The 18,751-nt window shown below is 43.4% G+C and overlaps 1 protein-coding gene across 1 annotated transcript in view; it reads right to left on the bottom strand.

Annotated features, from left to right (window-relative positions):
• Positions 1-527: 527 nt before the first annotated feature.
• LOC132244631 (transmembrane protein 104-like) overlaps positions 528-18,751 on the bottom strand; it is a 56,238-nt gene continuing 38,014 nt past the window's right edge. The window contains exon 3 of the mRNA XM_059716471.1: positions 528-2,494. Coding sequence (XP_059572454.1) covers positions 1,740-2,494 — 755 coding nt within the window. The 3' untranslated portion in view covers positions 528-1,739. The remainder of the gene's footprint in view (positions 2,495-18,751) is intronic.

Below are 18,751 nucleotides of genomic sequence, written 5' to 3'. Positions count from 1 at the left end.
CTAACATGAATAACCAGAACTATATCCAGAAATTGATCAACAACCAATGCAGACAACAGCATAATGTGCACTTTGCATGAAGCACCTTTTAACCAAGAAGTCATGTTCTTCAGTAGCTTAGGTTTCTGACATTTCCCAAAGAGCAGATTTGTATCATGGCTCTATGAATATGCATCTTAAAAGACCTATTCTAGTTCTGTTGCTGCACAGAGCTCTACTAATTTGTCTTAATGACAGCAGTTTCATGCTGTTGGACTGACTTTCTCAAGAGCTTTAAAAAAGTTTTTATTTCACAAGATTTGTTAATTATTATAAATAAACTCATTAGTAAAAAACATCATAGAGCATGGGAAACCATAGTGGACTCAGACTGCATCGTACTCCCAAACTGTTATAATCATGGGTAGCCTATGCCTCGTCTGGCACTTCCTCAGTTTGTTAAAATGCTTTCATCCAGTTATGATAAGGAATGTTTACCAATGGGAATTATACATAGCAATAATAATAAATCCAAGTACTTCAAGCACTTTATAATAATTCGTTTATTTATTCTGACAACAATTCTCTCATACTGACAAGGGAATGAATCTACACAAACACACACAACACACATCATCACAGATGGACACAGGATTGCTATCTGAATGTGCCTTGCTTTATCTAAGTGAAAACTAGACACCTAGTAATGCTGCCATGCAATGTAAATATCTTAGCAGTCACTACTGTAAGATCAACTATTCAGATTCACCCTGCAGATATATTCCTCCTCCTCACTTTCTGCTGCAAACTATTGTTCAGTTTTACTTTATGTTAAACAGCTGTTTTCTATGTGTAGATATATAGCCTAGGACAGGAGTTGGCAACACTTTTAGGCAGAGTGCCAAAAACAGTTGCAACTTCAACTTGTAAGATGCTAGCATGCCGGGGGTGCATGGCAGAGGAGCTGCAAGGAGCCCAAACTCTGTTGTCTCAGTACAGCCCCAACCTTTCCCTGCCATCCACCCCAAGGCAGGTGTGCCAAGCAAAATACTTGCACTTGCCACATACTGACATTTGTGCTGGGGGTTGCCAGCCCCTGCCCTAGGAATTGCTGCATTTCATTAGTGCGGTGGTTTTCAACCATTTTAGATCAAGGCACTCAATAGACTCAAAGCACTCTTCAGAAAATGCCAACTCTTAGTTTTCACTAGATTTGTTACTACAGACAAATAATAGAGTAATTCTGTTGCAAAGAACTCAGAAAGGTCACAACAGGTCAGAATGCTTTTAACACTATGGATTCCTTTTTAAAGTCTCTGGGTTTATCTTGTGAATGATGTTTTGAGAATCTAACAGCTAATATTATATGGCACCCTGCAACAGAAAGATCTCAAGGTATCTCAGGGTACCACAGAACCATTTGAGAATCACTGCATTAGTGACAGTGGCTAATTCCACCCTCCATCTTAACCAGTTCAATACAACATGTTTTATGTAATTACTAAATAAAAGTGTAACAACTATGTAAGACATCATTTGCAAAGACTTCTTAGGAGAGTTAGGACATAAAAATTATATGAGCAGGTTAGAACATAAAATGAAGGTGTAATACAGATCAATTCTGTGTATAACCTGCCTGAGTAAGGATCAATAATATGGTGTTATGTTTCTGTTTTTAGCACAAAAATATGTATGTATGACATATTGTGGATAACCAATTCACTTGCTATATGTTTTATTATGTAACACAGATATTTTTATTAACTTTGATGTGTTATATACAATACTGTCACTGTGATTAGAGCAAATACAGCAAAGATGATGACTATAATTATCCAAAGGTTGTGTTGAAATGGAGAAGCAAATTTGATATGAACACTGGGGCCAAACTTCTCATGGGTATCTCTCCGGCTGAAGAACACCAATAGAGGTGGAATAACAAACTGGATAATGGTTGCAGCATAAGAGCCAGTTACTCCTACAATCACTTCTATATTCTCTGTAACCATTGCAATCACAATTGGTGGGAGAATGGTCAATATCGGAAAGATGAGTCTTTCAACAATCCAGATGTGAGAACACTGAAATGGGCTAAACATAACCCATAGATTATCCCTTAAAGTCACTGCATTCAAGGGAAAGATGGCACTCACCTTAAAAGTGGTATAGAGTCCTAAGAAATAAATGAAGAACACCCCAGGAGCAACAGAGCAGTCCAAAAAATTTAACAGGACAATTGTCTGAATCTTCTCATTTTCAAAGGTGAACATGATTGTTAATGAAAGCAGGGCATAGAGAGTCCCCACAACTATGAAGACAATAGCAATACCAAAACCAAGATAGGCCTTGTTTTGTATAGGAGGGATGATCTGAGGAAGGGTGGCATGAGATACAGCAGCCAGTGAACAAGCTCCAAAGAGGTTTGGGAGAGCTCCAAAGTTAGCCAAGCTGGGATGTCCTTTGCCACGGCCAGTAGCTAGGAGGTGAAATGCCACAACGAATATGATGCAAAAAACTACAAAAGAAGAAGAGAGTTAGAATTAAAGACCAAGTTGAGAAATGGTTGATAAGGACTAGATGCTAAATATATTGCTGAAGACTGGTGTACCTCCATTATCCTTTTTTTTCCCCCCCTAAATCCATGTATAAGCCATTACTACTTCCTTTTTTAAATCGCTAGCAATTACTATAATAAACAATGGAGACAAGCATGAAACTATACTGGGAGTGCAAACAGCCCTAAACGTGGAAGGGTTCTGACCCAGATCTGGACTTTGTAGCAGGGAACAGATTCATACAAAACAATGAGCTACTGTAGCAAAACCCTGAGTTTTTCTTTTTTATTATTATTTTAAAATACATTCCCTCCCTTCCCCAATTATTTTTTTACTTTTTCTCTCCCCCTCTATTCCCTATAGATAAGTACAAGTAAACTAAGACATAGAATAAGCTTTAGCATTTTATTTTAATAGCAAATTTTTATTTGTTTGTTTGTTTTTCTCTCTCTCCTTTATGGATAACCACTATTTTATATTATATAGTTATTATGCCGATATTGATTTTTAGTGTTTTATATTACTGTTTTACTGATTTTTACTTTTTTTTAGGCCTACATGTGTAAGTTAGCATAAGTCATGTCAAGCCCTCATCTTGTAATGTCAAGTCTCCGTCTTGTGTCCCCTGCCTGGGCATACCCCATCGTAACTGTGTTGTAACTGTGTGACTCATGACCCTCCTCCCATGCAAACTGGTTCCATGTGTGAGTGGGTGATTGACAGACAATGGCAGTAGGTCTAAAAATAGCTCACTCTGAATGACCAAACCATCAAGTCGATGACCCAACCATCACCCTGCATTGACCCTCCCTCATTCAAGATTTGGAAGACAAAGACTGCTGCAGAAACCAGTCAACCCACCATTACAGCCCAGTCTTCCTCCTGCCCAGGCAGGGGGTCGGACTTGAAGATCTACAAGGTCCCTTCTGATCCTGCTTCTATGATTCTATGATACATACACCTGAAACTGCATGTCCTTCCCTGGAATGCACATGCTCAGTACACCAGGGGCTGACCTTTGCCTGGGTATGCCCCTGCCACTACGGTCATAGAAGGTCTGCCCCTATAAAAGAGGGCAGTGAAGACAGACCCAGTGGGACGCCCTCTCCATCTGGACCAGCACCATGCCACACCACTTATTCACCCAGAGGCCCTGCCGGCGACCCCCTCTGGACAACGCCTTGCTGAAGAAGACCCTGACTGGCCATCACAGATCAACTCACAGCCCAGGATAGGTAGCTATCACCCACCTTCTTTCCTCAAGCAAAGGACCTGGACTCTGTTCTCTCCTGCGCTCTGTCTGTCTGTCTGTGTGTGTGCATGCGCGTGTGTGCGCGCGCGCGCATGCGTGTGTGCGTGCACGCGTGCACACCAATAACTTCATGGGGCTGTGTAGTGTTGTCTGTTTAATAAACCTGTTATTTTGAAACCCCGAGTTCAGTTTTTGTCTGTTTCCTGGCTGTTTCCTCCTTACCACCACTTATCTGCCTCCTAATCTCCTAGCTTTCTGCCTCTCAGTTTCCAGCCCCAAATTGCCAGCTTTCTGCCTCAGTTTCAGGCTCTCATCTCCCAACTTTCTACCTTTCTCTTTCCTGGCTGTCTCCTCCTTGCCAATGGGCTTTTTCCCTTGCTTCCACCCCAGCACCAGTGAACCTAGGGCCACTTGACCTTAAGTAACCCCAGCTCCCCTCCAGTCTGCTGGTTCTAAACCCGGCCCCAGCTACTTTCACTCCTGGTACTTTCACCGTCTTAGTTTTCCCTCTCTCATCTTAACCCCCATTCATCTCCCTCCTTCCCCTCCTTCTGGAAATCTTTGACCCTTGATTTCCCCACTCCTATAGTCACCAAGCACCCTAGCTAACCCAAGTACCCCAAGCACACAGATGCACCACACCACCCAAGTCAGGAACTCACCTGCGTGTATGTGTAGGTGTGTGGTGTGTGTGTGAGAACTGGTAAATACATATATACATATGCGTGGTATGTATGTGCATGGTATATGAATTAGTAATCCATATATCCATATTGGGTTGCGGGTATTGACAATTGATTTTTGTCTAACTTTTGGTGTGTATAGTGTATAGGTGCTTGAATTGGTGATTCATAGATTCATAGATGTTAGGGTCAGAAGGGACCTCAATAGATCATCGAGTCCGACCCCCCTGCATAAGCAGGAAAGAGTGCTGGGTCTAGATGACCCCAGCTAGATACTCGTCTAACCTCCTCTTGAAGACCCCCAGGGTAGGGGAGAGCACCACCTCCCTTGGGAGCCCGTTCCAGACCTTGGCCACTCGAACTGTGAAAAAGTTCTTCCTAATGTCCAATCTAAATCTGCTCTCTGCTAGCTTGTGGCCATTGTTTCTTGTAACCCCCGGGGGCGCCTTGGTGAATAAATACTCACCAATTCCCTTCTGTGCCCCCGTGATGAACTTAAAGGCAGCCACAAGGTCGCCTCTCAACCTTCTCTTGCGGAGGCTGAAAAGGTCCAGTTTCTCTAGTCTCTCCTCATAGGGCTTGGTCTGCAGGCCCTTGACCATACGAGCTGCCCTTCTCTGGACCCTCTCCAGGTTATCCGCATCCTTCTTGAATTGCGGCGCCCAGAATTGCACGCAGTACTCCAACTGCGGTCTGACCAGCGCCCTATAGAGGGGAAGTATCACCTCCCTGGACCTATTCGTCATGCATCTGCTGATGCACGATAAAGTGCCGTTGGCTTTTCTGATGGCTTCGTCACACTGCCGGCTCATGTTCATCTTGGAGTCCACTAGGACTCCAAGATCCCTTTCCACCTCTGTGCCACCCAGCAGGTCATTCCCTAGGCTGTAGGTGTGCTGGACATTTTTCCTCCCTAGGTGCATGTAGGTGTGCATGTGCTTAGACTGGTAATCTTGGATGTGTATGCACCTGAGTTGGCAGAGTGTGTGTGCACGCGCCTAGAGTGTGTGTATGTGCGTGTGTGTGTATGCACAATTGTGTCACACCCTCCCATGTAACAGCACAAGTTTCAGATCCTGCAAGCCGACTTGGCCCTACAGGACAACACTACTATAAATACAAATGTAAGAAATGGTTGAATACAGTAAGCATATGCTAAGCCATGTCCTCAGCCGGTACAAATTAGCACAGCTCCATTGATTTCAATGGAAATAATACTGATTTACACCAGCTAAGGATCTGACTCTTGCCTGCAAATGGGTACTTATGAGTCATGACCTGACGAAGGATGGAGCTGAGCAAGAAATAAATTAAGTTTAAATTAAGTTAACAAGTTCGACTTTGCAGGTTACTGGACGATTAACTCTGTATTACATAAAAGCAAAAGAAGACCCAAGAAATAGTTTCTACTTCAGTCCCACAGAGCTTTTATTATTATATGTATATATGTTTTTATAGGAAGACATATATGTATATATGCAAACACATGGAGCAAACGTGTAGACATCACTCCAAATCTGCTTCCTATACCTGCCTACTCCCCCCCACCCCTCCCTCCCTCTCCAACACACACGTGCACACGCACAAATTTTTCCGGTGGAAAATCAAGAAATCCCTTTGTGAATAAAAAAATTATTTCTGATTTACATAAATATTTAGAGGAAGTTTGATAAGTTCAGTATTAGTGACTCTCTTGTATTATGTTCATATAAATCCAGAGATTCACAAAAAAAAAAAAAAATATCAGACAAACCAGTGAGTTTCATCTGATCTGGTGAATCTCACTGTAACAGATCAATAAATCACTGGACTTTGACAGTTCATTTTAGGATCCTAATCATTTCCATCAGTTTTGTAACAGAACTCTTGACCAGGAAACTTGTCAGTTTCAGCAACACCTTTCAGCATGTCCCCTGCTCTATGCGGTCTCTGTCCAGGGGAAAAAAAAAGATAAATTTAGACATAAGTCATTCTGCTAACAAATGGTTGCCTTGTACTATTGAGATATGAGATCACAGAAGGTAAAGATTGAATAGACTGATGGAGCCATTGATTCATCTTCAAGACACGGCAGGAATTTGTTACAAAAGCTCTACACAGCTCTACTTGAAGTACTCCTGAGCTACTTTTGTGTAAAGAGGTATTCAGCATAAGGGTTGTCTCTACTGACGCCGATGTCAGGTTCTCACATAGTGCCTTCTGGTTTATCTCTACTGACTTTAATGAAACTATGACAATTTACACCAAATGAAGTGCCTGATCCTAAATGACTATATTTCTAAAAGATGACTGCTCAAAGTGCAGATGTCCAATATCTGTCTTTACCAATTAAAAAAGACCTCATCAGAAACTTGTAAATGACTAAGACAGTTATATACATGCCCTTACACTACCATCCTCCTGCAGAGGTTCTTTCCCCATTGCAGGCCTGGAATCCAGGAACATATAGGCAGAAGATAGCAAGTTAAATGAAGAAAAGGTTATTATGGTTTTAAAAGAAAGACTGATATCTGAACTGCACCACTGCCCAGGAGCACCAACTAAGATTGCAGCCTCTTTGTGACTGGCACTTGCGCAATCCCAATACCTACTAAGAGACCATCCCCATCTCATGAGTGGGCAATTGAAAGAACAAAACATAGGTGATTTAGCCATGCATTGCTATTCATTTGAATACTATGTTTCCTTTGAACTGACTGCACAGCTTCAAAAATCGCAGCTAATTGTTTTCTGAAGAATGATCTGTTAATAGAAAGTCTGCCTGTTAAGAAATGCTGCCTCAAAAAGTAAAATATAAATATGCTGTGTAGGTTTTAAAGAAACTCCCTTTTCTCCAAACAGTTTTAATCCAAATATCAAGATTTTTTTCTGCTTGTTAAAGAATTCTATGCTACCATACAAGTACTAACATACAGTATAAGTTATTGCTATTCAATGTGTACCACTGACATTATGTCAGTGCCAAGAACCTTGCTTCCATTCATGTATGATTAATGGATAACCTGGCAAACACACTGTGTATGGTGCCAAATGCCAAGTTATCTTGAGTTAATTTTTGCCAAGTGACATATAAAAAATATTCCCACTTGGAAACAGATTTCAGCTACCAGCAGAAAGTCTCAAATTCCTTTGCAAATTCCTAATCGTTTCATTCTCTTCCAAACTCTTATCTGTCAATAACCACACAAACCTCGGCTTCCAAATTGCTTTGGGAACCTCTTTATCCCAATGATGCCAGCAATGGTTATGTCAAGAAATTCTGATCTGGATCTGAACTCTGCTTAGAACTATGTTCAGGCTGTATCAGAGCAAAGTGTTTGCTTCATGTGCATGTATTTGTCTAAGATAATAATATGCAAGATTATTTACCTTAATTGAAATCAACCTCAGGAGTAAAGGCATCAGGGGAAACAGCCATTCAGACAGGGCACCAAGGAGATGTAAGGCACCCTGCTTTCCTCCCCTCCATGGGCTACTTGTATCATAGTTATGGAACAGTTTGCACAAAAAGCTACTCCAGTCCTACATAGGTGACTGGAGCGTTAACTCCACCCCTTCCCCCCTGAGCCAGTGTAGGAGAGGAAAATTAACCAGAGTCAGTTAAAAGGCTCTCCTTGGAGTAAATGGGAGAGACCAAGGATCACACTGGAAGTCTCCAAGTCACAGTTAGGAGTCTGGGTTGTCCACAGTTTGCAGTAACTCCACAATCAAGCCCTAAATTAGGTTTATGATTTTTCTGTCCACCTGTACAGTACAGTGAAAGTACATAAAGCTACACAGCATCTATAAATACAGCTGGTGGGAAGCAAGAGATTCAAGTTTGAGACATATTTCATACAACTGCAAATTTCCCTATAAACTAATACAATTAAAAACAACATGCGCTATAGTCCATTGCATGTCTTTTTGTTCTGATACATTAAATCTGTTACAAACTTTTGTTGAAACTCTAGCAGGCAGTAAAATGTGCAGTACTAACGTGCTTAGGGGGGAAAAAACATGGTCTTCACTTATATCATTTATAGCCATGTTTGGGGGATTTCAGTTGAAAATATGAAGCATAGTTTTTCTTTCTAGGCTCATGCAGGCCCACAACAGAGATACGGCATATCCATATGGCATATCCATTTCAGCAACTACAGATGGTCAGTGACAGATGGAATTAAAGAGGGAAGCTGATAGACAGAAAAGGCCTTCTAAGTGCCACAACCAAAGTTCTCTCTGAAAAGGTGAGATGCTAATAGAAAAAGATAAATAAAGACATGGTTCAAACAAAGACCTGGCAACTTACACTCACATCTCACAGACAGAAGTGTAATTGGGTGCTTGAACACCCTGTGTGGCAGCCACATGTGCAGCAACATTGATGTCTGTGCTGCCAGTCGTGTGGCAGCAGTTGAGTTGGCAGCACAGCTGTTCCTATTTTTTAATCCCCCTCAGGATTGGCACCCAGGGCTGGTGCTCCATTTGCCCCCATCTCTTATGCTACTGTGAACAGCAATGCTAGATGGGTTTTTCCTTACGACAAGCTGACAAAAATGTTCTTTTTTCTTTTTACTCCAAATTTAATTTTTATTCTCCTTCAAAAAAAAAAAAAAAATCTTTTCAACAACCAATTTTTTCAATTTAAAACCCAAAACTATTCGGATTTTATTTGCCCCCCAAAAGGGAACTTCTTCTATTTTGGGAAGGAGGGCTGGAAACTGAGGAGGGGTTTTTTGTTTGGTTGGGGGTTTTTTGGATATTTTTCCAATAATTTTGTGGGAGTCGGGGTAGAGGAGGCTTGAGTTTTTTGTTGTTGTTTTGTGATGGTGGGGCGCAGCGGTTATGGGGTGGGTTTACAAAGTTTAAAACAAAAAGAAAAAATATTGAGAAATGGTCAAGCAAATACAATAATTCTTGTCTACATCTCTAGTGTCTCAGTAAACCTTCTCTTTCAGAATATAAACTTTGATCCTTCCAGACTATTAACCAAAGGCTGAACATTCATTTAGAAATGATTCCACTGCTTCAGGTATTACAATGCACCAAGTTGCAGGTGAGCATATAAACCATAGGCCTACCCCACAAACAGTCCACAAGCAGCATGCCCACTGGCACTGAAGTTAGCAGCAGCTCCTCATGCCAAGCACTCACAGAATGTGTGGCACTATAACAGACTGAATGCACACCAGCACCTGTTAAAGGCTCAGCGCTAGGGCTGTGCGAAATGGGAGCATTCCGTTCTGACCAGCATTTCTACAGAACAGTGTTTCATTTTGACTTTTGTTTTGAGTCGAAACAGCTGTTCCGTTTCGTTCCGTCGAAACGTTTTGCCGTTTCGACACTGTTTTGACATTTCGCCCATAGGATATAATGAGGAAGGTCAAAACAGGCTATAACTTTGTCAGTTCTTGACAGATCTGGATGAAACTTACAGAAATGGTAGCACCTTCTGAGGGCATGATGCACACCAAGTCTCAAGAAGATAGGTGCAGAGGTTTCAGAGAAACTGTACCCCAAAGTCTTGAGAGAAAAACTCACATCACATGTATGTGTTAAGCCACATTGGGGTTAAAACTGCAGGCATGCTAGCCCCTGATGAAGCAACAAAGCATGCCAAGTTTCAAGGAGATAGGTGCAGGGGGGTTCATAGAACTGCACCCCAAGTGCACCCCAAAATCCTGAAAGCAAAACTCATGTCACATGTATGTGTTAAGACACAGGGGGTTAAAACTGCAGGCATGCTAGCCCATGTGGAGGCCACAAAGCCTGCCAAGTTTCAAGGAGATAGGTGCAGGGGTTTGGGGAAACTGCACCTCAAGCTGTGGACAAGCAAAATTCGTGACATGGATGACACTGTGTTAAGGCGCAACCAGGTGAAAGCTGCAGGCCTGCTAGCCCCTGCTGTGGCCACAAAGCCTGCCAGCTGTTGAGGAGATAGGTGCAGGGGTTCTGGGGCCCTGCACCTCTGGCCACAGGCAGGAAAAACTCATGTCATGGGTGCTTGTGCAACTGTGTCTATCTTGGGGCGGGGGGAACCACTGCAGGCCTGGCTGCTAGGCCCTGCTGCAGCCACAAAGCCTGCTGGCTGTCAAGAAGATAAGTTCAGGGAGTTCTGGGGCCCTGCACCCCTAGCTGCTGACAGGCAAAACTTGTGACGTGTGCTTGTGCAACTGCTGCCTCTTATCAAGCAGCAGGACTGAAAATCCCCCATCATTTGTACACCAAGACCTGAGGGTTATAATTGACCACAGTATGAACATGAGCAGCAGTGCAGTGCTGTAGCCAGCAGGGCCAAGAATACGCTGGCATGCATGAATTGGTGCATCTCCAGCAAAACCATTGCAAAGAAGTGATTCTCCTGCTCTACTCAGCACTGGGGAGATCGCAGCTGGAGTATTGCTTCCAGTTCTGGGCTCTGCACCTTAACAAGGACATGGTAAAGCTTGAGAGAGTCCAGAGAAGGGCCACTCGTATGATCAGAGACTTGCATGGCAAGCCATATGAGGAAAGGCTGAGGGACCTGGGACTCTCCAGCCTGAAAAAGAGAAGGCTGAGAGGGGACTTGGTAGCAGCTTACCGCTACATCAGAAGTGTACATCTAGGGCTCGGTGAACAACCTGTGGCCTATAATCATCTCGCAGGTCAACAATGGGGCCAGCCTGACTCTCAGCTCATCATGAAATTCCAGCACTCTGAAGGGCAGTGCCCAGCAGGAGGATCCAGAACTACAATGGCTGGCAGATGAGGATACACAGGATGGGACATCAACAAGAGAGGTCCATTATGAGGTAAAGTGGGGTCTTCTATATCGGGTCCAGATGGGGCAAGAGACCAGGGCGGAGAGACACCAACTAGTGTACCAAGCATGTTCCACTGTCAAACCTGGCCTTTGGTACATGACACCGCATTGGGAGGGCACCTGGAGTACAGCAAGAAAAAGGCATGTATTGCCTGTGAATTCTTCTGGCCACATTTACAAGATGATGTAGAGTGATGGGGTGTGGCATGTCCAGAGTGCCAAAAAGCTCAAGAGCAGAGGACTCCTAAAGCCCCTTTACAGTCAATGCCTACAATTGAAACACCACTCTCATGGGTGGCATTGGACATCATGAAACCACTGATGAAGTCCCATGCTAGGTATCAATACATACTGTTCCTGGCAGACTATGCCACATGATTCCCAGAGGCGGCACTGCTCAGGTGAATCACAGCAACCTGGTGGTGGAAGAGTTACTAAAATGGATTGCCCAAGCTGGGATACCTCACGAGATCCTCACCAACCAGGGGACCAATTTTATGTCGGGAGTAATGAAGGCACTGTTGCAGCACCTTACACATTACCCACTGAAGACATCCATGCACCACCCCCAGTCCAGTGTGTTAGTGGAGAGGCTAAATGGGATGATCAAGAGAACGCTTCGGAGGTGCGCCCAGGAGGACCCACACAACTGGGACACGGTGTTAACACCATTGTTGTTTGCACTGTGTAATGCACCATAAGAATCAACTCAATTCTCACCCTTCCAGCTAGTATATGGGCACAACCCAAGGGGACTGCTGCATATGATCAGGAAAGACTGGGAGAGGCCAGCAGGACATAGGGTCACAGCAGAGGAATTATCACCGGGAGCTACAGAAATGGCTGTACTGAGCACAGCAGATTGCTAATCAGAATATAAAAGAATCATAATTGCAGCAGAAGGCCCGATACGATCATGGAACAAGGGCGAGAGCATTCCAGCCAGGGGATATGGTACTGGTTCTACTCCCCACATCCATGAGCAAACAACTCACAACATGGCAAGGACCATTCAAGGTGGTCAGACAGGTGGGGCCTGTAGACTATGAAGTCTTTAAGCCTGGACACCAAAGAGAGCACCAAATTTACCACAACCTACTCAGAGTGGGAGACACTGGATGGCATTGCATAATGAAGAGGACAGGGAGTTCAGAACCTCTTATCTGGAGCTGAAAACCGGTGAGACACCAAAGGCACAAGTCCAATTCAGGAAACAACTGACCACAGGGCAACAATGGGAAGTGGCCAAGTTTGTGAAGGCATTTCAAGATGTATTCCAGCAGACTCCTGGATGGGCTAGAGGAGTGGAACATGACATTAGAACACTGCCAGGGACACTAGTCAGAGAAAGATGGCGACCCATCCCGTAACTGCTGCAAGAAGAGGTGCACCAGGAGATAGATAAAATGCAGAAGGAGGGTACCATCTTCCCATCCTGGAGCCCATGGCACAGCCCCATAATGGGTCACCATCGATTACTGAAAATTAAATGCATTAGCAACTTCTCCAGGAGATGCGGCCCATCTCCTGGAGAAAATAGGGGAAGCGAAATTTATATCAACTGCAGACCTATCCAAGAGATACTGGCAAATCCCCACAAAGCCCTCAGATTGTGCCAAGACAGCATTTGGAAGCTGTGGGGCTTATTTGAATTCTCACATATGCCATTTGGGCTTAATGGGGCTGTGGCCACTTTTCAAAGACTGATGGACTCACTACTGGCCCCACATGCAGCCGCCTATATCGACAATATAGTGATCTTCAAAATGGATTGGGCACAGCACCTCCACACTCTGAAGGCCATCCTAGGGGAATTAAGAGCGGTCAGGATGACAGCTAACCCTAAGAAGTGCAAACTTGCCAGGCAACAGATCAAATATTTGGGGTTCTGCATAGGACAAGGGATAATCAAGCCCCTAAAGGACAAAGTTGAGGTGATACGATGCTTCCAGGAACCACGTAATCAACAGCAACTACAATCATTCCTGGGGCTCATCATCTATTATCATAAATTCATATCACACTTAGTGGAGCTAGTCAAACCCCTAACAGATGCTTTACAAGGAAAATCCTCAAGGACCCCACAATGGTCTCCAGAGATGTGTGAGAGTTTTGAAAAATTAAAGGAGGCACTGTGTAAAGATATAGTGGTACATACCCCTGATTTTGCAGCACCTTTTATCTTGCAAACTGATGCATCAAACAGTGCACTGGGAGCCATTCTGCTGCAACAATGAGAAGAAGAAGAGCACCCAGTAGCATTCACTAGTCGTAAGCTTAACTTGGTGAAGGTCAGGTATGCGACTATCAAGAAGGAATGCTTGGCGATACACTGGGAAATAGAGTATTTTAGTTATTATCTGCTAGGTTGGAGTTTATAATAGTCATGGACCATGCCCTATTGCAGTGGTTATCAAGGTCTCACATAGAAAATGCTTGTATAACCCACTGGATGCTGGCCCTACAGCCGTTTAAGTTTATGATAGTACACTGTCCCGGCAAGGACAACTTTGTTGCCGATTTTCTTTCTAGGTATATTAGCCAAGAAGACCCAACAAAGGAAATGCTGCAAGCACACTGGGGCAGCACCAGTTGACAACAGAAGACCGACATAATGTCAAGACACCACAAGGCAACTTAAAGGGGGAGGTCTGTGGTGGCTGGGGTTGTTCACAGGTGTCTGAGGCACCAGGAACAGACCCTGACACTCCCAAAGACAGGCCCAGGGACCCCAGCGCCACAGAGAACTTACCCAGGAGTGAGCCATGCAAGCTGGCACTGTGCCAGCTTCTCTAACATCTGTCAATCAGACTGGGCAGTGGCCGGCTGATGACATCAGCTGTGGCTGCCACCATGGGACGTTTAAAAACTCTGGAAGAAGCCAGGTGTTGAGGGAACAAAGGAGGCGATGTGCCAAGCTTGCCGGGGTGCAACCCAGACAGCGCAGGTTCTGCCACGATGCTGATCCACCAGAGGTGAGTGGGAGGAGTGTAAGGGAGCCAGAAGGGACTCCCCCATGCAGAGTTCCCAGAGAAAGGTTTTGGGGCTCTGTCACTGCCTTGGGAGCTCTTAATCATTACAACCATCCTCGAACCCACGGAGGGTACAACAGTTCCAGGCCCAGTGAAGGGACAGAGCAGGACCCAGGACCAGGGACGAGTGCCAGGCTGCAACTACAAGCCTGCACTTCACACTGAGGCTGATGGGAGGCCATAAGGGGCTGAAGCCAGTAATTGGACATGATGGCCTTCATGGTTGTCAAGTGGACTGGGGTGTAGGGGAGGCAGAACCCCAGGACCAGCCACACCAAGTCAGTGAGTATTACCATCTGCGGAACAGAGCAGGGAACACCACTGAACCCCTCCTTTAATTACATTTCCATCAAATCGTGGCAGGAAAGTCACGGTGCCTGACCTAGGAAACAGAGAGATACTCACAACACCAACTGAGGGTGTCACAACATCTCGAGTCTTTTACATATGTAACAGAAAGTTGGTATCCTATTTCTGATCTCTCTGGTATAAATTATTTCTTAATCACCTCTGAAGTATTTAGGGCTAGGGTTTTTTATTATTATTTCCTCCCCTCTACCTGATCAGTCTGCGTACGTTTTCTGTACTTCATGACTCAAAGTGTATTTCAAAGAATGAATGAAATGTGATTTAATGAATGTGTGTTTAATTGCAAGCATTCTGATTGCCTGGTTATTATATTTTTTTTTCCATCTCCCTTGTCTCCCTGTACACTATCATAACAACAAGTTAAGAAAACCTCACTTTCCTCTCCTTTAATAAAGGTTATATCACAAAGAAAACTCTAAAGCACTTGTTTAATCTTGAAATGTGTTTAATCCCAAATTAGCATCTACAAGACGAGACATTATTGTACTAACAAGATACTGATGGGCAATGGTTTATTAACAGATTTCAAGTTAAGAATATCTTGCCCTAAAATGTGAGGCATTTATGAAAACTCCTACATTTTTCCCTATTTTACTCATGTATAAATATTTTAGTCCATAAAGAGACCCGGAGCCTTCTATTCCAATCATTGGTCATTAACTTCTAGTGCTAAATTTTTCATACATTCAAAATCTACATGGCTCAAAAATCATGTATTTGCATATACAAAATACTGCTTTTCAAAGTATGCACAAAAGGAGAGGTTCACCCTGGCTTTTTGACTGAAGAGGTTTTGCGAGGGTGACTACAAAGCAGTTGTAGCAGTTGATGCCCAGCAACTACAATAACAGTCCTTGAGCTTTAATAATAATATGAACCAGAACCCCTGCATATTCCTTTCATTATGGCTCTGTAACTGGTCATAACATTTTCCAGCCCCTTTCTAGGTCCAGCTATGTAGTTCAATGATCATCTGTAATTTCCAGTCAGATGCATCATACTTTCCTCACATGCAGGAATAGTATGTTCTGTTACTTAGATTGCCTCCAAGATTTATTGCTAAGAACAACCACACCATCTGTTGGAAATGCCTGCTTATTTCTTACTTTTTTCATTTGTTTGTATTTAGTAGAGAGAACCAAATCTGTGATACATTTAAAATTATGCTGTGTCATATAATATAACCCAGATTCAGGAACCCAGAACCATTGCATACAATGGTTTCTACCCATGGACCAGACTTCATTAAAGCCATTGTAAATTCTGAATGATCCTGCTGAAATCAGATCCTTAGCAATGTATGAGAACATATCTGAGGCCAGAATCTGATCCATTATCTATGAATCAGCAAAGGAGAAATATTGCATTTGAAAGCAACTAATCTGGAAGAATTGAGAGAAAAACAATAGAGGGTGGGGTGATAAATAAATAAATAAGCAAGACCTGAAACTATGTAACGTACCAGTCACTGGTTGCAGCAATACTGCAAGTTCATATAAAAAGCATGCAGTTTAATTTCAGTAGAAATAATATAACTGTTTCTCCAAGGGCCTGATACAAAACTCACTGAAGTCAACAGAAAGACCTCCTACTAATTTCAATATACTATTGCTCAGTGTCATGTTGGAGTGGACAGATAAGGAAGTATGTGCATTTCAGAACATGAACCTCCTAAAATTAACTTTGTCACAATAGCCACCATTCTGCTATAACTGACACTACAGGACCTAACTTCCTCATAGTGCATTACCAATTTACATGCTGAAATCTACATTACTGCTAATGAAAATGATGCATTTAAGTCAACCCCTACCTGCAGAAAACGAACCTCTGTTCTTTTGCCAACTGATTGTATCTTCCTTCTTTAAGAGAATTACTGTGCTACGTGTTTGTATTAATACATCAACAGTATAACAAGACATGGGCAAATGGGGCACTGGGCATCTACCTAGGGGAGCACAAAAACAGTAGCTTCTGCAGCTGCCAGCTCAGTTGCTACAGCCACTACATCAAGCCTGATCCTTGCTACCACCACCACTGCCCAGGATGCAGAACCCAATTGTGATACTTCTGTGACACATACCCCAGTTGGACACCCCCTCAACTTCTAATTTAAACAAAATAAGCTCTTAATAACAGTCGTTTCCATACAGCAAATTTCTGTAAGAAAGTTAGCCAGTAGGTTGCTGTAATCAAGAGACAGTTTAATATATTGCAATTTCTATGCCAGAATCTTTGAAAGTGTTTTTATATCTGTACGATTCTCTCTAATTTCAGCTTCCTCTCCTTGTCTCGCTTTATTTGATACCCTCCCAGTCTGATAAAATCATCAGGTCTCTGGATATGGAGAAGCAATCTTTTCTAGTTTGATTAAGTGCATAACGTAATGCCATCAGCTGCACTAGGGTGAGGAATAAAAATGTAGGCTAACTGGAAGTCCAAGTCAGCTTGAGCCACATGGATCTCTAAAGCAGTACCATGAGGCTTGAATAAGTAATTACATATTAACAGTTTGCCTGCAATAACCTGCAAATTTCCTGTAGCTATCAAAGTAACAGTAGAATTAATGGTAGGGATAAAAATCCCTACAACATCACTTTTTTAATATTTGGAGTGCTCGGTTGGGGAGAGGGACGGGATTGGGCACAAGTGTTGGGAAGTCAAAATGAATCCGAGGCATTCCTTAATAAAATTAGGAAATTTTTAATAAGGAATGCCTCAGATTCATTTGGACTTCCCAACACTTGGGGGATAATTGAAAGCACTGAGAAGAATTCACGTTGGCTGTATCCAGCTTTGAAAAGGCAAAAAAACCCTCTAACTACAGTGCTAACTACAGGTTATTTAAATACTGTAAGTGAACTGCTAAGCAAATATAAACTATGCCTCAGAAATGAATGGAGTGCTTTAATCTTAGCCAAACGGTGTGCACCATCACCTACTGTATCAGGAAATCAGTTACAGCATCGAGAGCAAATTGATAGAGAGACTTCTGAATCTAATCTGAAATTAGATTCAGGCTTTAGATGGTGTTAGGGAAATTATCTTTGATACATTCCAGTATCAAGACCTCAGTTTGACATCTGCATTCAAATTGTGAACAAGGTGGTGTCAAATAGAAAAGGAGCTCAGTTTGCTAATCAGTGAAAAGATTCAGTAAGGGTCACAGGAGAGCTAAGGCAAAACTAACTCTCAGAACTGCTACAGAAATAAGGTTTTAAAATAAAGGGGCCCAAGGAATCCAAGTAGCACTGAAAAATCCATGACTCCAGTAACATGGCACTAAAAAAAGTAACATGTCATGTACTCGGCCCCCTGAAAGCACGCTACAGCTGTGCCGTGACACACATGCACAGCTGCAGAGCACTTTAAAAGTGGTCAATCACATGATAAATTAACCCTCATCTAATGAGGGATCAGATGAAGGTGCTCCAAAGCAGAGCACCTTAGATAACTTCTGTCAATCCCGGTGCACAATCAGGGCTATCTATAGGAAGGGAGGGATGAGAAGGAAGGGGGAGGGAGGTATGGGCTGGGGGGTTGCCCAGCCTGAGCTGGTGAGGTGGTGAGTGGATTGGAACCCCCCTGCCTCATGGGCCCCCTTCAGCCCCCTCCCCCTCCAGCTTAAGCTGGGCAAACTGCAGCCCATGGTTCCCTCTCCCCCTCCACCATCCCACCTCTCTTCCTGCAGACAGCACCAGAGCTGTGGGAGAGGGGGCAGAGCTATGGCAGAGAGGCTTGTAGGCAAGCATCTCCTCCACTGGTTTGGCTCCAAAGTGGAGCTTGATCCTACTGTTTCCCCCCCCCCCCCACCCCCTCACCAACCCAACAGCAAGCATCTGTTGGGTTTGGTGGGGGGGGGTCACTCTAACTCATGGCACTTTCTGTGAAGCACCATGAGTTAGAGTAAGAAGCTGCAAATCTTGCATCATCCTAGACGATACTCATGCTCATTACAAGTGATGACTTACAAAGCCCAGCAGGCACATGCAGTTTCATACAGGCATCTGCAGGTACCTCATCCATACAAAGGCTACGTACAAGTGCTTTCCTGATGCCAGAGTGAGGCTTATTACCAAAATTATGCCCAGTTAAAC

The sequence above is a fragment of the Alligator mississippiensis genome, chromosome 13 (genome assembly GCF_030867095.1).
Source record: "Alligator mississippiensis isolate rAllMis1 chromosome 13, rAllMis1, whole genome shotgun sequence".
NCBI classification, from domain to species: Eukaryota; Metazoa; Chordata; order Crocodylia; family Alligatoridae; genus Alligator; species Alligator mississippiensis.
The sequence above is the reverse complement of the archived record's forward strand: the minus strand, read 5'-3'. Positions and strand labels throughout refer to the sequence as shown.